Genomic DNA, 20,532 nt, shown 5'->3' with positions numbered 1-20,532 from the left:
CGAATAACCATATTTGGTTGCCGAAATCTTTTCGCGACTAGAATACTCTTCGTCGCCGAACCCTAGTCACTGAAAGGTTTTGGCGACCAATATTGTGTGGTCACCTAAGGTACACCAACAACGACCAATGTTTGGTTGCCAAAGCAACTTTTCAGCGACCAAATTTGTTGTCGCTAATTCCCACGCCGACCAAATAGTTCGTCGTATTTTTTGGTGGCAGAAAGTATTAACTTGTATTTAATTAATAATTCAAATTATAAGCTTAATATTTATTTTTAGGCTCGTTCCAAATCCTGTACAACCAACACAGCCTAATCCATTATCCATATTGCACAATACATTTGCTCATCCAAATAGAAGTATACACAATATTGGAGAATCCATAATCATTCATTATAAATATCATCATCTATAAGTCTAAAGTCAAGCAAACCTATTAACCATTCATCAAAATGTTTCATCCATACCATATGTTAAGGTGATAATCATCACCAAACACATCAAAATGTAAAACAATCATTCAGTAACTAAAAAGGATGCGTGCAGATTTATTTCGGAGCGGATTTTCGATCCTGCCCGTAGGATGTCCAAGAATTCTATATATTTTTAAGCGAATTTTCGTTCCTGCCACGTCCTCATGTCGCGTATCCTATCGATCCATATATTTATTTGATAAGGAGTCAAGCATCGAGCTCGAGCTTTTAAAATTATATTATAATAATAATAATAAAAAAGAATTTAAGTATGAAGAAAAGTTGTGGATTGAGATTTAGCCGAAGAGACAAGAATATGCATGCCTAAGTGAATTAAGATGTTCAAATGGCACTGTTTGAAAATAAGCAGTTTTTTCTTTTTTTGAACTTAGAAATTAGCATTTTACAGGGGCTAGCACAACATCGTTCGATTTTATGGAAACTTTAAGGACCGAAAGTAGATTCGTAAAAGTTTTTCTGGACTAAATTTTTTTTAGTCGTTGGAGGTGAACTTTAAGGACCAAAATTTAGTCGCCAAAAGTTTTACCTCCAGCCCGCGCGAAATATTGGACTCGTGCCAACTTAGTTTTGCTTTTCCGTGACTAAATATGGCATTTCGTCGGTGTAAGATATTTATTCCGTAACTAACAAGGATGTTGGTCGCAGATAGCCTTCTTTTCCGTGACCAAACGTTAGTCGCCCAAAGTTTTTACCGCCACCCGCCAACTTGGTTTTGCTTTTCCACGACCAAATATCCATTTCGTCGGTGTAGGACAATCATTCAGTAACTAATAAGGATGTTGGTCGCAAATAGCCTTATTTGACGCGACCACGATTCAGTAGTCGCCGAAAGAGTGGTCGCTAAAGTGTATTTTTTGTAGTGAAATATACCCGACCCGCCAACTCGACCCGTGTTCGACCCGCCATAAACAGGTTTGGATTTGGCCTAAACAGGTTCGGGTCGCAAAACAGGTCGACCCGTTTAACCTGTTTATTAATTAGGTCGGAATACGAATTTTAGATGTCTGACCCGTTTAACTGTTGGGTAGGTTAAACAGGTCTAAATAGGTTAAACGAGTTAAACATGTTAAAATAGTTCTAAACAGGTTAAACAGGTCTAAACAGGTCGGGTTGGCAGGTTAAAAAGGCTAAACAGGTTAAACGGGTCAGGTTGGGCAAACAGATTAAACAGGTCGATCGGGTTACCTGTTTAATAAAAGTAGGTCAGGTTCAGGTTTGTAATTTCTGAACCTGTTTAATAAACAGGTCGGGTTTAGGTTTATGATTTTCTGACCCAACCTGCATGTGACCCGATCCGTTTATGACCCGATCCGACACCGATTGCCACGCCCTACTCAGGAGGCACTTTATGCGGTTGGTGAGGATGATTTGCGTTGGTTGAGATTCTACTGGATGTATTCATACCCTAGTATATATGAAATGTCTATTTTAGCAAAAAAAAATTAAATTAGACTGAATTTTCTATAGGATGGTTTTTTTTTTTTTTTTGATTGATAAGAAGGAAGTCATGTTCGCGTTTTGGCTCTAGGTTATATTTTCTTGTTGCCTTCTGATTAATATATATATTCTATACGCACCTGTCCTCGGTTCTCGTCATCAAGTTGTAGGATTAATATTTTATTAAAGCTTCGTCCTTCACACATTACTCGATGATGCGAATCCCACGTTGTGGCCAGAGATTGACGAGATGTCTACTAAAGGCCGTCAGTCAGTCTAGCCAATACTTTATTTAAATAAATAATATCACAATTTTACGATGTGTTCAGGAGATCCAAAGAAATGGTTAAGAAAAATGATGGTGATGCACCACTTTGGGAAAACCTAATTCTTAAATTTCTAACAAACAACGGTCATATTTCTAACCATGTTTCGGATTAGCATAGAGAAAGGGAGAGAAAGAGATACTCGCATCAACATGCTAAACTGTACGGCGAACTGAAATGATATCCTATATAGATTAGCATTTTATTTTATTACTTCCAGAGCCACTTCCAAATTGATGCAGGCTCAGTGTCCCCTTCGTGGTGTCCAAATTGAGGCCCTTGACCCTACCAGAGCAATTTAATGTAACTTTTTTAATCTATAAACAAACTTACCCCTGTTTAAACTACGTACGGTCAAGAGCTGCCACCTACTTCCAGGTTTAACTCGATACCCCACTCTCTGCAGCAGTTCGAATGAAAGGAACGATTTGCTGGAAATGATGCCCGTGAAGGACATGGTGCATTTTTAGCAAAAAAAAGGACATGGTGCATTTTTACAAAAAAAAAAAAGAAAAAAAAAAAAAAAAGGACATGGCGCATGATGGTGGGAGGCATGCACCGTGAAGCTCCGGAGCGTGATTGTTCGAAGAGAAGCAAGAGTATTTCGAAAGATAAATAAGGGCTGCAGACTGGATCATCTCCTTCTTCATCTGGCACTTTAGAGAATTTTTTTTTAACATTTGTAGCAGACATTCCTACTTTAAAGTAATTTAAATTACCATTTTTATCCAAAAAAAAGCTAGGTGACTCCAATGGTCGCCTCCACCTCGCCTTTTATGGCCAATGGCCGTCTCCCCCCTTTGCCATCCAGCTTTACCTCCCATGGCTGCCACAACCATGCCTCCTATGTTTCTAGGCTGGTGCTGTAACATGGTCCGCTACATTTGTCCAGATATCATATGGCAGAGAATTAAAAATAGCTCCAGATATTTGTGGATATATACCATATTTTTGGAGAAGTTGAATTACGCAACTGATTGGATGATAATATATATAGCTAATCATTTAGAACTATTTTGTGGATTGCTGTGTCGGTATATATTTTTTATTTTTTATACATCTAAGTTTTTTGATTTCATATCGATGTACTTTCTTTAGTTCGGGATGAATAAAATACCCCCCCCCCCCCCCCCCCCCCCCCCCCCCCCCCCCCCCCCCCCCCCCCCCCCCCCCCCCCCCCAACAAAAAAAAAAGAGATGGATCCAAACAAGGGATTGCTACTCTTCAGCATATTCAAACTCGGATCTAATGGACCACACCACATGATACCACCTAAAAAAAGTCAAAAAAATGTTTCAAATTTGCTTTTTTGGGAGAGATGTTAAAATAGTGGTAAGTAGGTTTTACGTGGTCAAATTTGGATGCTTAGCTCTACATGTTTTGTTTTGTAGTCAAGTATGGCACATCATGGTTCATCGCCGACAAAGATCATTGGATTTTGACAATGTTCATGTCCACGATGGAATGGTGTGGCGGTGATCAGAGGTTGTGAAATACTTTATGGAGTAAAACATATACCATGAGGATTTGCACGGATACAAGTTTAGTTCTGCATCAACTATGCACTGATTAATCTTTAAGTATATTATAAAATAAAAAAATTTAAATAATTCTAGTTAGTTTTTTTGGATAAAATTTTGAGTTGTAGCAAATTGATTATGAAACGCGGCTTTAGCTTATATATTATCTCTGTGGACTAGAGGGTATTGCAGTACAGAGTTATTGTCATAGGTTGATCCATGGCATTGTGTGATTGAATTTATAATATTTATTTAGATTTGAAAGAATTTGTCCTGAAAATGTGGTATAAATAAAAAAAAATATGAAGATACACTAGTCTCATATCGATTCTATATGGGATAGATCTTAAAACTTATACAAAATTGAAAAAATCTATTTGGCTATTTTCATGCGACAAAAGAGCGATCTCGATCCTTATACTTGTCTCACTACCCAATAGTAGTCCACAGGCTAAGTGCAATAAGGACCCTGACTCAACAAGTTGCCTCACTATTATCGAATACCTTTTCTCATAATTTAAGATACTCTTATGACCTATCCTACTTTATTTATCATGATCCAACATATAAAATAAAGCTCTTTTTAATTAAGACTTCTTAGCAAAAACCAAGGCATTATAATCAGCCGAACTTGAAATAAAATAAGAAATATCCTAGTAAAACTAGGTACTCAATGCTCTCAGCAAACGCAAACAAGAAAAATTTAAAAAGATATCGTATATATCTGCATGCATATATATATTAGTATTTTTTTTTTTTTTTTGGTCAAAACGGCAATTCATATAGCTCTAACGTGAGTACATCCTGCCTAATCAGAAGAAAGTAAAAAATACAAATGTGGCGGTAACTCCACTGTGGACGTCCAGTGGAGCTCCCCAGAATGGTCGTGCAACATGGGAGGCGACCCAGTCAGCAGCCCTGTTCGCCTCCCGTAAAATGTGGCACGGCCTGAAACTCGTCCATCTCCCTCGCCAGTCTGCGGGTCTCCCGAATGAGCAGATGTCCGTCTCCATACCTATCAGCACCCCGGATCCAATCTATGACAATGGAGGAATCCCCCTCAAGGTACAGCCGGCTAGCCCCAAGCACCCGTCGCGCATAGGACATGCCCGCCCAAGCAGCCCACACTCTGCCCCAACGACCGTGAGCCCCCGTCGTGCCCCAGCCTCCTGCTGCCACCATACTCCCAAAATGGTCCCGGATAACAAATCCAGCCCCTCCCGACCTCCCGTCCGTCGCCACACTACCATCAAAATTCACTTTAAGATAACCAGGGGGTGGGGGTACCCAAGACACAATGGCAAACCTAGGCGCTAAAACAGCACTGCGGGTATCCCAGATGTCCCTAGTCATCCCAAGTGAAGACTCGCCCAAAAGCAAGAGAAAACCTCCCCAGCCTGAAGCACAGCTCTCTTTGCCACTATCCTCGCCGAGAGCCTCCTGCCCTCGAACAAACGGGCATTCCGGTCCAACCAGATATGGTAGGCCAGGTATGCCCTAATAATACCCTCCTCCACCAACCTAGGGCTCCGAACCGAAGCCCACAGTAACTGTATGAAATCCGTGTGTCGTCCCTACGGAGTGAGGAACAGGCGCTGGCGAAGACCTCCATATCTCTCGAGCCCTGGGGCACTGCAAAAAGCACATGCTGAATGGTCTCCTCCATGTTCGGACACACCACACACTCCTGAGGAACCCTCATGCTCCGCCTGACTAGCACACTCCTGGTGGGAAGGCAGCCCCAGGCCACCTTCCAGATGAATAGCGCCACCCGTGGATGAATCTGCATCCTCCAAATCAGCTCCCTCCATCCGTCTAGGTGACTCTCTGCTGAAGAGGGCGTATAGATCCCTCGCTCGCACCTGTGATCGGCCCGACGGCACCCATACCAACCTGTCTGACTCCCCCTGAGAAGGCACCGGAAGACCCAAAATCGTCGCAGCCAGCTGCGCCCAAACACCTCACGTACCAGCCCTCCCTCCAACCGCCCTCGTCTGGATCCAAACAGTCGCTGACCCTCCGGCCCGCAAGACGCACCGAGTCCACCAAGGTCGGCATACGACTGATCGGCACTGCAGTCACCCAACATCCTCCAAGACATCAACGGAACGACCATCACCTATAGCCCAATCTGATCTCCGGTAGAACCTCCCAGCTCTGGCGCACATCTCCCGCCATACCAGAGAGTGGCGGCGCCCCAGCTCTCACACCAGCAACCAAAGCCCCATACTTGGCCCTCATCAGAGAGGACCACATACTATCAGGCTCCAAGACATACCTCGCAGCATGACGAGCCACTAAAGCCTCCCTCCGTACCAACAGTGACTGCACCCCCAACCTCCATATCTAGTAGGCTGGCACACCACCTCCCAAACCAACAGATGAATACCGCCCCTGCCACCTTGCCTCCCCCAGATGAAATTCCTAACCAGCTGCTCAATGGACCTCAAAACTGACACTGGAATAAAAGCATGGGAAAGCAAATAAATGGGAATCGAAGAGAGTACCGACCGAGCCAAAGTGACCCTCCCCATCATGGATAATGAGTGCATCTGCCAGCCCTCCATCCTCTGTCTGACAGTAGACTCCAGGAAGGAGCAATCACTCCCACGCAGACGCCGGCCTGATAGCGGGATCCCCAAGTATCTCATCACACCACCATGCTCCCCACCCCCAAAATCTCACAGATGGAATGTCTCCACCGCCTGCCTAGTAGACGGGCTAAAGCAAACTGCAGATTTCGAGAAATTAACCCGTTGACCAGACATGGCACAGTAATCCCAGTAGAATCCTACCCAACGCCATAGCATCTCGACGTGTCGCACGAGCTAACAGCAAACAATCATCCGCAAAGAGCAAGTGAGAGATCGATGGACCCTCCACCACAGGCCTATAAGCCCCCAACTCCTGAGTAATCACAGACTGACGCAACACTCTGGATAGTGCATCCGCGCAGATAATAAACAATAAGGGAGATAAGGGACAACCCTGTCGTAGCCCTCCCACAGACACAAAGTAGCGAGAAGGCGTACCGTTCACCAGTATGGCAAAGGATGGAGACCTGACGCAACCCATGATCCACCGAATCCACTCCTCAGGAAAGCCAAACCCCTGCAGTGACTGATGAACAAACTCCCATCGCATCCTGTCATAGGCCCGCTCCATATCAAGCTTGACTCCCATCAAGAAACTCCTCATCGGGGCCCTCTCCAAGTCGAACATGAACTCCTGAGCAATCATGATATTGTCGGATATGCTCCGACCTCCTATAAGCTCCCTGCTCCGGACTAATCAGCCTCAGTAGAATGCCCCGCATCCTAGTGGGCGAGGATCTTCGCCGTAGCCTTGTACACAGTGGTGCACAGGCTAATCGGTCGAAAGTGCCCCGGCTCTGAAGCATCCCGCCGCTTCGGTATAAGGGTAATGAAAGTACGCTGCCAGTCCGCTGACATCACCGCTGTGGTAAAAAACTGCTGTATGGCCGCCGTCACATCCTGTCCCACTATCAACCAGTACCTCCGAAAGAATAATGGTGGAAATCCATCCGGCCCTGGCGCCTTGTCCCCTCAAGGGACCAGATCGCCTCCCGAATCTCCTCCACCGAAACCGGCCTGATCAAAGCTGCGTCTCCTCCTCCGACACCCTCGTCGCCGCATCACCATCCTCCCCGGCCCCCTCGCCAGCCTGCTCTGTCCACCTCGCTCTAAAATAGCACTCCACAATCCTCCGGATCATAGCCGGGTCATCTGACATCTGGCCATCCTCACTCCTGATTGATCTAATCCTGTTCTGGTTTCTCCTGATCAACGTAGCCTGATGAAAGAATTTTGTGTTACGATCCCCCTCTAAAATCCACTGTACTCTGGACTTCTGTCTTCCATAGTGTCTCCTGCTGTCTAAGAAGAGAATCATGTAAAGCCAAATGAGATTCTCAGATCCCCCATCTCCACCTCAGATAGCCCCCCCCTGTGCCTCCCGAGCCTGTAAAGTGGAAATGGCCTCCTCCTCCTCCTCAGTCCTCCTGAAGATGTTCCCCACTTCTTCCCGATTCCACCTCTTCAACCTCCTCCTGGTCAACTCTAGCTTGCGAGACACCCGATACATGGCATCACCCCTAACCGGGGATCTCCAAGCCTCCCTCACCATCTCCCAAGACCTAGGATAACTGAGACAATCTTTTCAAACCTGAAAGGGGAGCAGACTGGAATGTGTACCTCGGTACTCACCAACAGTGGACAATGGTCCGAAGCAATCCTCGGCAAATGTCTGACATGATAATCTGGAAAGCACTGAACCCACCCAGCTGTGGCACAAGCTCTGTCCAATCTCTCCCAGACTCGGGCCCGCCCCTGCTGATTGTTGCACCATGTAAACCTGGGTCCCGAGAAGCCCAAATCAATCAAACCATTGATTGAGATAAAGTCCTGAAATTCTTTGATCTTCCTATTGAGGGAAAAAGGATTCCCCACCATCTTCTCCTGAGAGTCCACAATGCAGTTGAAATCACCTGCCATCAGCATGGGATGGCCATGACTTATCATCAGAGAGGCCTCCTCCCATAGGGCCCTCCTAACTCTGTAGTCAGTGCTAGCATAAACCAGCTGAAAGGACCCAGGGTCTCCTATCAGCCTCCGAAATCACCATGATCACCTCTTGATTACTGACATGGAAACAATCCAAAGTGCAACACCCCAAACTCCACATTACTATAATACCACCCGACAAACCTTGAGAGTCCACAGCATAGAACCCCCACGATCTCGGAATCACCCTTCTTGCCTTCTGTACACTGCCACCACACAACCGGGGTCTCAAGAAAGAATGCAAACATCCGGGTTGTGTTGTTGCACTAACCTGCGAAAAGCCGGGGCAAACGATGGTTTCCCCGCGCCACGACAATTCCACAGTAAGATCTTCATAAATCACCCTTTAATCCCACACAGCCCACACCTCCGGAGCTGTTACTCTCCCCTACATCCACCTCCATACAACCTACACCTCCAAGAGAATTAGGATTAACTCCCTTCGCCGAAGCCATTAATTGAAGTAAAACTTGAAGGTGCTGCCCACCACCATTCACTTGTGCCAATTGGCACGCACTCACTGATGTACCCGTGCCATGCTCAACCTGATCCCCACCACAACTTGAAGAATCCTCCCCCTGCCCATTAACACCGGCCCTTCTTATCACTAAGTCGTATGCACTGCTCCCCTGTGCCGGTTGGCACGCCTGTAGCACTTGCAGATCACTGTCAATCGGCTTCACAGCCGACCCCTTCCCCAGTTCTGAAACAGCCACCGCAGCCATCCCGCTCCACTCGCCTGCCCCGCCAGCGTCTCCCCGGATGCAGCTCAGTCGCCGGCACACCGCCGAGCTCCGACATGCCCACCTCCACCGATGACGACCGGAGCAGCTGGCTTTCTCGTGCTCGCGGCTTGCTCACGCCGTTGATCCCCTTCGACCCCCGCGGGATGCTCGTTCACCATGGGAGGCCGACCACACACCGGTGCTAAAGGCGGAGGTGAACTCCTGCTCCTCCCGCGAAAGCCAGCCGCCGGCCGCCGCGCCTTCGCTCGGGCCGGCTCCTTCCCCCCAGCTAGAGTCGAAGAAACCCCCCTCAGAACAGGCCACAACCGGATCGAACCTGGGCGGGCTTCTGAACCGCTTCAGCGGGCTCGATCCCGGTCCGCTCGGTCGCAGGCCCCCGCTTGACTTGGCCGCATTTCTAACCGGCCCCAGATCGGCATCGCCCGGTCCACGCACTGAGTCACCTCGGCTGACCAGTGCCCGTTCCGGGTCTACTCGGTTCACCCACCAGCAGACTCGCTCCCGCCTCCGATACGTCCTTCTCCGGCGTCCTCCGGCGAGCCACCTTGGTCGGTTTCTGCCACCCTTCCAGATCAACCGGAGAGAGTGACGATGTCGACCCAACTCCATCCTGCTCGGACCAGGGCCGGGCGACGCCGGCGTCACCCCCTTCTTGACACCCGGACCGGACTTCTCCTTCTTCCTGGGAGCCGAGGAGGTCGTCCCTATCCGATTAGTCACCAGCCATGGTCCGAATGCACCCCCCTCCCGGGGCCGGTCTCCCCCTCCCGCGGCTTGCCCGGAGTCCTCCATCACAGCTTTCCCCTTACTCGCCTTCTCATGCCCTGCTTCAGACCCCGCCGGCTGCGCACCCTCCACCGCCGGAGACCCAAAATCGCAGACCGCCGGCCAGTGACCAACCCGCCACACAGAGAACACGGGGCTGGCAGGTTTTCGTATACGAAGCCCTGCCAGAACTTCGAGGCTCCATCGGCCGATCTCCCCAACACCCAAGTCCCCGGCACGAGTGGCGCAGACGCATCCAATTCAAACCTTCACCCTTGCATACCCATACCTCCGACGATCCTCCGTGAAGCCATCCAACCCCAGGGGGTTACCCGCTCTCGCCGCCACCTTGAAGATTGTGTTCTTCTTCCAGAAATCCAACGATAGGCCAGGGAGACGTAGCCACACGACCACCCGCCCTACACCTCCGGCCCCCGTGGAGAAGTTCGGCCGCCACCTCTCCATCGCGAGGAGCTGAGCCGCTACCATCCACGGGCCGGACCGCATTGCCGTCTCCCGGTCCTCTGCGTTGGCGAATCGGATTGCGACAACACCATCCGCCAGGGAGAAGGCTTCAACGTCGTAACTCAACTTCCCAACTCGTCGGATCTCCTTCGCCACCCACTCCGCCGGAACGGGCCTCCCCACACTCCTCACGAGAACTGTGGAGCTTCTCCATTCCGACCGCACTTCTTCCAGTTCCTCCTCCGCAATGTCGACCACCTCCGTGAAACGCTTCTGCAACTCTTCCAGGTCACGGCCGGACGTCCGATGACTTATCCACGCCGGCTGCCTCGGCGCGCCTCTCGCCACCTCCGCCCACGAAGGCCTCCTAGCTGCCTTCCTTGGGAGAGTACTGTTTTGCTCCCCCGCCTCTGTCGACTCCACCGCGCCGACGATTTTCCTTGGGAGAGTATTTCTTTTTTTCCTTGAGCATATAGTTTGCAATAATAATTTAGAATTTGTGCAACATAGCTTGGGAGTATTTCTTCAGGGAAAAAAAAAGAAGCATAGCATGGAAAATTAACATTTTTTAAGCATCTAAAATGTCGCATGGCCTCTCAAAAAGGAGCCGGCCGAGGCCGAATGGTTTGCAGGAGAAATACATTCAGAGAGGCAACACGACGAGCTCAGAACTACAATTGCCAACGTACTCCATTAGAGATGACCATCAAGAATATGAATGCTTACGTCCCAAACCAAAAAATACAATAACCATCAAGAATATGATTGCTTACGTACCAAACCAAAAAAGACATACATAGTAATGCTGCACACCTAAGCTAGACACGTAAAGAGTTCTGGAAGCTACCTAAGGATAGCATTTTTTGTGATGGTATACAAGTGGGGTTTCATGCAGACGTGGTATATATTCTAATCCTTTCTTCACTGTGTAAGTTGACCCTCTCTTCTTCTCACCTGGACGGGGAACCCTCCCTTCATCCTCATAGTAATGAGGTACTCAATCTCCCTTTCCCCATCCTCAGCACCCACCATGCCTATCTCGAACCTCTCCAAAACGCTTGCCACCACTGCCTTCATCTGAATGTAAGCCATCTCCTTCCCCAGACATGTCCTCGGCCCGGCGTGGAACACCGGAAACCGGTACGGGTTCTTCGGCTGGAACGCCCCGTTGTGCAGCCACCTCTCCGGCTTAAATTCCCTGCAGTTCTCCCCCCATATCCCCTGCATCCTCCCCATCGCATACGAGTGGTTCAACACCGACCACCCTTTCTTTACTGTCGTCCCATCAGGCAGCACGTCATCCTCCTTGCACACTCGCTGCTGCATCGGCACCGGTGGGTAGAGCCTCAGCGTCTCCGACACTACAGCATGGAGGTATTCCATCTCTCTCAGCTCATCCAATGACAACATCTCGCCGGCGTTGCCGTTCCTTGATCGAACCGAAGCAATCTCTTCTAAGATCTTTTGTTGAACCTCCGGTCGGGTTGAGAGCACCCAGAAGATCCAAGCCATGGCCGTGGATGTCGTGTCCCGTCCAGCCAGCACAAAGCTTATCACTATGTCACGGAGGAACTCGTCGGAGAAGTCCCCCTCCGCGATGAACCGCGACAGGAGGTCGTCACTCCCCTTGATCTCCTCCCGCGTCCTTCCCTTCCTCTCCTTCACTACCCTCGTGGCGAATTCATTTACGACGGCGAGCTCCTCCTTGAGCCTGCGCTCGTCGCCGAGGTTCAGCGCCCGCCGTAACTTCCATAAGAATCGCGGCTTCTGGACTCGCTTGATGCTAATCTCGGCGGCAGTCTCGAACGCCCGGACAAACCGCGCCACGTCTGCAGTTTCTCCGGCTAGGCGGGCGGCGTCGACGTCGAAGGCGACCTTGCAGACGTTGTCAAAAGCCAGGCGATCGAGCAGGTCCTGAAGGTCGATGGAATCGCCTGAGTCGGCAACCTTCGAGAGCACCGGAAGGAAGCGGCCGACGACCTCGCGGTGAAGATTATCGAGGATGAAGGTTCGGATCGTCTTGGTGTTGAACTCGAGGCTGGCGGTCTTGCGCTGGAGTTTCCAGTGATCGCCGTCGGCGTTGAAGATGCCGTGGCCAAGAAAGTCTTCCAAGACGTCGACGAAATCGTTGCCCTTGGGATAGTTTTCAAAATTGGTTTTGAGGATGTGCTCGACGTTCTTAGGATTCCCGGTGATGATGCAGGAGGGCAAGCTAATCGTGTTGGTGGGGCTCGCGACTACCGACTCCGCAGCCCAGGTCAAGAAATTTTGGGGTTGGAGATTCTTGACGACGTCGGAGAAGCCTATCTTCTTGGAGGCGGAGTCGCCATCGGCCTTCTTCTTCTTCTTTTGAAATACAAATTTGAAGGAGAGGAAGAAGAGGAAAGAAAGGAAGAGAAGGGGAAGTAGAAGTGGAGAGACATCCATGTTCTCTTTGGTGTTTGGCTTGTGAGATAACCCGATTGAGTGATGAGATAAGGCTTGATGAATGATGACATTAATATAAGGTGTCTCGTTGGAGGAACTCTAGTCTTCCACGGAAGTGTTCGTACGCGGTTGCTTCGCTGATCGTTGGCGGCGATGTCGACGGAACACGCGTTCCTTCTCCTTTTCCTTGCGAAAGAAGGAATCAGGATGCATCAGTAGGCCTCCTCCGAAGAAGGAACGACGGCACGGATCTCATTGCTCCGAACTCCCTCACGGCAAAGAGATCACAAAAAGCAGTGGGTAATCGAATGGTGGATTCGCGCGAAGGAGGGTGGATCCTTCTTTCCCAAGAAAGACACTAACCCCCGTCCTCGTTCTAGAAGGCCACCGTCGTGACCGTCGGACGAATCTTTTGACTTTTGCCCATTTGGGTCGGTCGCATCCATGGACAGGAGGCTGTCGGATAAGATAAGGGTTGCATCTTTCGCGCGAAAAAAGGATTGACCACGCGAATCCCATCAACCACTGCAGAACTCTAAAAGCGCTCCGAACTCTGTCATTTATCAGCTTGCACAGATCCCAAAGATACCAGAGAGCGATCCAACGGTGATTCGGGGGAAGGAAGGATTCACAATTGAATTTCAAAACAACCGTACGAATTTCAAGATGGTCTAGTGGATTTGATTGTGACCTAAATGATGCTCAACTAATAATAAATTATTAAAACCCATGGCAATTATTTAAAAATATAATACTAAAATAACCTCACCCTATTTCTCAACATTTTCGATGACATATCAAAACATTGTATGCAGCCATCATGATGCAGTCGAACTATTAGAACATAGTAAACAGGATCAAGCTTAATTATTTATACAAGCTTCAATCCAATAGCCTACCTCAGAAACATTAAGGGTTCGTTTGGTTCGCGGAAAAAGAAGGAAATAAATATAGTCAACAGAAAAGTAATGAGATGCCTCTTGTTTGGTTGGAGTTTTCAAAAGAGAGAGACGGAAAAGTTGTATTCCCATTGAAATATGATTTCCACATTTCATGTACAAGTTTTTTCAATGAGAAACACGAAAAAGTTACTTTTCCATAAGGTAGGAATCATTTTATTTTTATTTTTTTTCCCAAAAAGATACTTTAGCATTAAAGAAGCATTAAAGAGGCATTAAAAATCTAATTTTTATTAAGGACATAATAGGAATTATACATAACTTTTCCAAGAAAGTGGTTGGCCAACCAAATAAAAGTATTTTGTAAATTTGTCACTTTTCTATGGTCAACCAAACATGCCAAAAATACTTTTCTAGGCATTCTCTTCCTAAAAATTTGTTTTTCAGAAATCATATTTGTAGAAGAGAAAATGCTTTCCGCGAACCAAACGAACTCTAAGTGGACAAGCAAATGACTGCATGTACTAGCTTGTTGCCGTCTCAATTTATATTATATGGTCAAGTTGTTATATGATTCCCTTTGTTTTTCCGACCGTTGCATTAGAAAGATTTTATTCACCAGATACATGTAAGTCTTTGCTGATTAAAGCCAAAAAGACGTCCCCTTCCCTTGGTAATACAATTGCTTCCGGATGTCCCTCCTACGTCCTTGAGGATAGCGACCGACGTTGGTCGGATAGGTCATTATCTATATGTTGTTTGTACTTATCCTGAGAGAGGACGGTAGAGGAAGGCGAGATAGACTGGATGGATCGAATTATATAAAATTATAATTTTTTTCTACATGAAGTTCTTTTTTTTAATCTTAAAAGAGAAGTTGTGAAGAGTTATTAAATCCAAAATAAAAATTTCTATTATCCAGCGGCCTAATGTATTTAAGAGCCTAAGATCATTTTGTCTTTTAGGGGAGCGACTTAAGGCGAACTCACATGTGAGTCTTTTTTTTTTTCTATTTTGTCTTTGATGTCTTTTCTGCAGTTGGTCTTCTTTGGGCCGGAGCCTTAGGCGACTGCCTAAATCGCCTAAAGATTGGGCCAGCTCTGCCCGTATAGCTCCAGATCTACCACTGATTAGTTAGGTACCTACGGAGAAGGTAAATTGCTAACCTTTCTCTAACCTTTTTTATTTTATTTTTTTGGTACAACGGCTGCTCATGCAGCTCTAGTATAAGTACAACCATCCAAATTAAGAAAAAAAAATGGCGAGGAGGAGAGGCCGAATCCGCACTCATCCAAAGAACCTCTTCGGAGTGTCAGACAACGAAAGAGGTGATTCCGATCAGCGGCTTTGTTCACTTTTTGATACACATGGACAGCCTAAAAGAAGCCCAGATCCCTCGCTAATCTACAGATCTCACAAACCAGCGGATGACTATATCCATACCAGTCCTCACTTCGTATCCAGTCAATCACCGTGGCGAAGTCTTTCTCAAGATATCTACTGGTCACACCGAGTACGTGTCTTGCAAATATGATATCCTTCCAAATAGTTATAAGCCCCGTCCTAATGACGGTCAAATTAAAAGTATGTCGCCCCTGCAGCGATCAGTCCGAAGGTGTGATCCCTCGTTACCAAACCCACACCTCTATAAGCCCCATCAAAAAAAAAAAAAAAAAAAAAAAAAAAAAAAAAAAGGCTCTTCCCAACTTTTTGCTGTGGGCTACTACCAAGGTTCCATGGCTGTGAAGCACGAAATATTATTTAAATAAACCATGAGCCTTTGTTTATTTAATCTCGAAAATTATATATATGAAGCCATTAGCCACCACACCAAGTACAAAGCCCTGGAGAATTCACACCACGCTGGCATGTCGGCATGCGGATATTACTGCGACTCGGAAGACTCAAACCCAGCTACAACACTTGAATAGTCTCGGACCCAATTCCCCATCCCATGACACAACTGGCCCGACCGAACCCGTTTAAGCCGCGAGAACGCCCTCGGCCGGCCTCTCCCTGACCCTGACCGGCAGCCCGCCCTTTACCCTCAGTATCATGGTAAAGTCCGGCTCCCTCTCCTTCTCCCTGTCCACCACCTCCACCTCGAACCTCTCCATCACGGTCGCCGCCACCGCCTTCATCTGGATGTACGCCATGTCCTTCCCTAGACACATCCTTGGCCCGGCGTGGAACACCGGGAAGCGGAATGGGTTCTTGGGCTGGAACACCCCATTCTCCAGCCATCTCTCCGGCTTAAATTCCCGACAGTCTTTCCCCCATATTCTCTCCGTCCTCCCCATCGCAAACGAGCTGTACATCACCGGCCGCCCCTTGGACACCTTCGTGCCGTCCGGAAGCACGTCGTCCGCCGCGCATTCCCTCGTCTGCAGCGGCACCGGCGGGTACAGCCTCAGCGTCTCCGACAATGCTGCGTGCAGGTAGTCCATGTTCCTCACCTCATCCAACGTGAACGTTGCCTCGGCCGGCTTCTGTTTTTTGGACCGCACCGACCGGATCTCGTCCATGATCCGGTTCTTTACGTCCGGCCGGGTCGAGATGAGCCAGAAGAACCAGGTGAGGGTGGCCGACGTGGTGTCCCTCCCGGCCAGAACGAAGCTGATGATGATGTCCCTCAGGAACTCGTCGGAGTAGTCCGCTTCGGCTATGAACCGGGAGAGGAGGTCGTCGCCGAGCCCTCTGGCCTCAGCTCGCTTCTTGGCCCTGACCACCCGCATGGCGAACCGGTGGACCGTAGCGATCTTCTCTTTGAGGAGCTTCTCGGAGCCGATCCCCAAAAACCGCTGGAGCTTCCAGGAGAAAAGGAAAGGGTGGCGGTAGCGCTGGACGACGAGGTTGGTGGCCTCCTCGAAGGCGTTGGCGAACTCTCGGCCCTGGTCGGTGTCGCCGGCGAGCCGGCCGGGGTCCTCGTTGAAGGCAACCTTGCACACGTTATCGAACGCGAGACGTTCGAGAAGGTCCTGGAGGTCGAGCACCTCTCCGGCGGCGGCGGCGGCGGCGAGGATGGGGAGGAGGCAACCGGCGACCTCGCGGCGGATGTTGTGGAGGACGAACGTCCGGATGGTCTTGGTGTTGAACTCGAGGCTGGCGGTCTTGCGCTGGAGCTTCCAGTGGTCGCCGTCGGAATTGAAGATGCCGCGGCCAAGGAAGTCGGCGAGGATGGTGGTGGAGCGGTCGCCCTTGGGGTAGTTGTCGAAGCGGTTCTTGAGGATGTGTTCGACGTTGGAGGGGTTGGAGGTGACGACGCCCATGAAGGTGGTGACCGTGCCGGTGGGGCTCGCCGCGAGGAGCTCGGCCGTCCAGTCCAGGATGCGGTGGCTGTTCTTCATGAGCTCGTAGAAGGAGCCGGCCCGGGCTGCGGAATTTGGTTGCTTCGCCGGGCCAGGGCGGCGATGGGACAAGTAGAGGATGGTGAGGGCGAGAACGGAGAGGGGGAGGGCGAGGTAGAGAACGGAGGAGAGATCCATAGCTTCTGAGAGAGCGAGTGTGGCAGAGAGGTCAGATTGTACGAAGGTAATGTAACTTGAGGGGAAAAAGAGTGGTACAGGAACCCTCGCTGTGGAACCTGGTCGTCGGACTTTGTCACAGTGATTATTTTATTTCAAAGTGACAAATTATTGTCACTATAACAGTCGTTATTTTGTTTCTAATGAATAACCTGGATCCTAATTAAAGACCTCTGCAGGTGCCAATAATAATATTTTTTGTTGTAATGGTAGGTAATTACAATGAGTAATTAGTTAACCGGAGAATATATCGTATTATCAAAAGTTCGGAATATATAGCTTCCTGTTTTTTTTTTGAGAAAAATCAATGGAAAGCTTGCAATTCATTTTATTAAAAATAAAATGCGTTGGTTGTACCCATATACATTATATATAATACCACTACTTTTAGCAAAAAAAAGGAAACACATTCAAAAAAAAAAAAAAAAAAAGACAGATGTAGGTGAGTTCAAATAAAGAAATCTAAGCAATTTCAGCAAGCTTAACGCATAAATAAACCAGTGATTCAAAAAAAAAAAATGGCGCATACATTCAAAATTAAAAATTTTAAAGGATAAAGGACAATTAGAAATCAAAATTATTAGGGTAAGATGCAATGAGACCCTTTGACTCTACTTGAGAAACACATCAACTTCAAAAATTTAAAAAATTATAATAGTTTTTTGAAATTATTTTTTTGTCAGGCAGTGTAACAACCTATCTAGCCGTAAAACATTGTTCAGGCTAAAAAGATGAAAATACCTTTTGGCCTGATTTGATTTGCATTTTATTAGAATATTTCTTCTAAAAATCTGGTCTGAATATATGATATCTAAAAAAAAATGCTTTTTACATTTTTCGTCGATCATAAAAAAGTGATGCATTACAGAATGGCTTATATTTGGTTGAGTATCTATTTTTCTAAGAAGTTATATAAAATATCTGTTATATTCTTAATAAAAAAAAATTAATCTATTTTATTTAAAAGCTTAAGAATATTTTGAAAAAAAATATTTAAATTTTCAGTCCAATAGGAATTGGACTTTTTCTGTCCTATATAAATTTTAAAAAATTTATTCCCTATAGAAAAGCCAATTTTTTTAAAAAAATTCTGACCAAATATAAAATATTTATTTATTTATTTATTTATTTTTCTCCTCCGCCACCCACTCCGGCCACTCGGTTTTGGCTACGCAGCACAAAAATGGCCTCTGACCGTAGCCTCGCTCGTGTCCCTGCCCTCCATCAACGCCGCCCACCAGACCCAGCCGACCCCTTTCTTTGGTTCTAGGAGGATGCATCCACCAAAGTCCAAAAAATACCACACCAGTTAACTCTGAGATAAAAAAAAAAAAAAAAAAACTCATCTCCACCCTCCCTTCCTTACCCAAGGGCTCTTATGATCCCCCCTTCCCCCCATTTCAACGGGGCCTGCAGAATATTTGACAATATGTCAAATAATATTTTCAGTAGGATTTTATAGTGTGAGGAACTGCATTTGTTTAATCCCACATCGGTTGTTCACCGAAGAGATATCAGGTATTTATACATAACTAAAAAATTCAAAAAAATATCTTATAGTTAATATTTTTGGATGAAATTCTAGGTCATTACAAATAGTATCAGAATTGATCCCCCAATAACTTATGCGGACTAGTAAATACTGCAACATGGGCTCATTGTGACAAAGTACATACCGATGGTGTGCGTGTATTTAGTTTCATATCGATTATTCGCCTAAAAAAATTTCGATACTTATATTGAGATCCTAAGTTGTTATATTTAGTCTTAATATACGACAGTTAAAATCGAGTTGCCAGACAAGAAATGAGGACAATATGTCTACAATAGTGATTTAGCCTTCAGGCGTAGTTTAGATACGTCCAAGCTAATCAAGTTTCTTATCACTATCTTTCCTTTTCAAAGTACGAAGAGAGGGTTTGGGAATGCTTTAAGATGAGGAGAGATGAGAGCGCGCTCATCACGATGTGGTAGCAACATCTTGCGCTGCCATGCTGATGGCACTTGAAAGTGTGCTATTAGCACTTATTCCTAGCATTTACTAACAACTATTTCATTTTACACCTTAGTGCTTGTTTGGTTCGCAGAAAATATTTTTCTTCATAGAAATATAATTTCTAAAAAATAGATTCCTGAAAAGAGAATGTCTGGAAAAGTACTTTTGGCATGTTTGGTTAACTATGAAAAGTGACAGATTTTCAGAGTGCTTATGTTTGGTTGACCATCCACTTTTCTAAAAAAGTTATGTGAAATTTCTATTATACCCTTAATAAAAATTAAGTCTTTAATATTTAGGATCAAATAAGGATAGCTGAAGGATCTTTTTGGAAAAAAAATAAAAATATTTCGATTTCTAGCTCATGAGAAAGTAACTTTTCCAGGTTTCTAATGAAAAAAACTTTTTCATAAAACGTGGGAATCATATTTCTATAGAAATACAATTTTTTCGTCTCTTTCGTTTGAAAATTCCAATCAAACAAGGGGCATCTCTTTACTTTCTCATTGACCACACTTTCTCTTCTTCTTTTTCCGCGAACCAAACGAGCTCTGAAAGTTATTGAGAGTAGACTCTTGGAGATGCCAAACAAGGAACAACGTCAATATAACTGGAGTAGGCCTTTAGACTTTATACATTACTTTCAAGAATCAGGTACTTCCTTATACCAAATGATGAAAAAAACTAGATCAATTTATAACATGTTTCAGTATAAGAAGTTTTATTATTTTTTTTAAACAAAGTTTTTAATGACTGAAATTTTCTTTTGTAGTCGGATATATACCTCTTCTATAGCTGGATTTCTTTTGATTGGAACTGATATGTTCATACTTTCATTAAAATGATAATGTAATTTGAAAAGAGAAACGGGGAAAAGCTCCCCTACAATTTGTTATCTCAATACGATAAAGGACTAGGGGATGGATTGATTAAAGTTTCCCCAAATAAATTTCTACTGTTGCCTATTTGTAGTGCATCTTTGGTGTTCTAATGCTTCTCTCGGTGATAGGTCTTAATTTCAAACATGATATGTCTTGCGCATTGGAGTTCTGATTCTTCTCCTAGTGACAAGTCCCTCCTATGGCTGGACTTTGAGTGGAAGGACTTTGGTCAAAGTTTTTATTAAAACCAGAATGTAGTTAGAAAAGAGCAATGAAAAAAAAAGAGGTTCCCTAGAGTATACTATCCCAACAAAATAAAGAAGTGGGAAATATCCATAATTTAAATTTGGGAAAATTATAGGAGCACCCATCTCCTTTGATGGATTTGCACTTACACCCCTTCCGTTATAAAACAATTTAAATGGGTACTTTGAGTTACCATGCTAGTCCCATATGATTCAATGGTCCA

General features: G+C 46.2%; 1 protein-coding gene across 1 annotated transcript; it reads right to left on the bottom strand.

The window, feature by feature from the left end:
- Positions 1 to 15,419: 15,419 nt before the first annotated feature.
- Positions 15,420 to 17,255, bottom strand: LOC103707600 (cytochrome P450 94A1-like). Its single transcript, XM_008792143.4, has one exon. The coding sequence runs from the start codon at positions 17,145 to 17,147 to the stop codon at positions 15,645 to 15,647; it is 1,503 nt and encodes a 500-aa protein (XP_008790365.1). The 5' UTR covers positions 17,148 to 17,255; the 3' UTR covers positions 15,420 to 15,644.
- Positions 17,256 to 20,532: the final 3,277 nt, after the last annotated feature.

The sequence above is a fragment of the Phoenix dactylifera genome, chromosome 6 (assembly GCF_009389715.1).
Source record: "Phoenix dactylifera cultivar Barhee BC4 chromosome 6, palm_55x_up_171113_PBpolish2nd_filt_p, whole genome shotgun sequence".
In the NCBI taxonomy this organism is placed as follows: Eukaryota; Viridiplantae; Streptophyta; class Magnoliopsida; order Arecales; family Arecaceae; genus Phoenix; species Phoenix dactylifera.
Note: the sequence above shows the minus strand (reverse complement) of the source record. Positions and strands in the feature narration are given on the sequence as shown.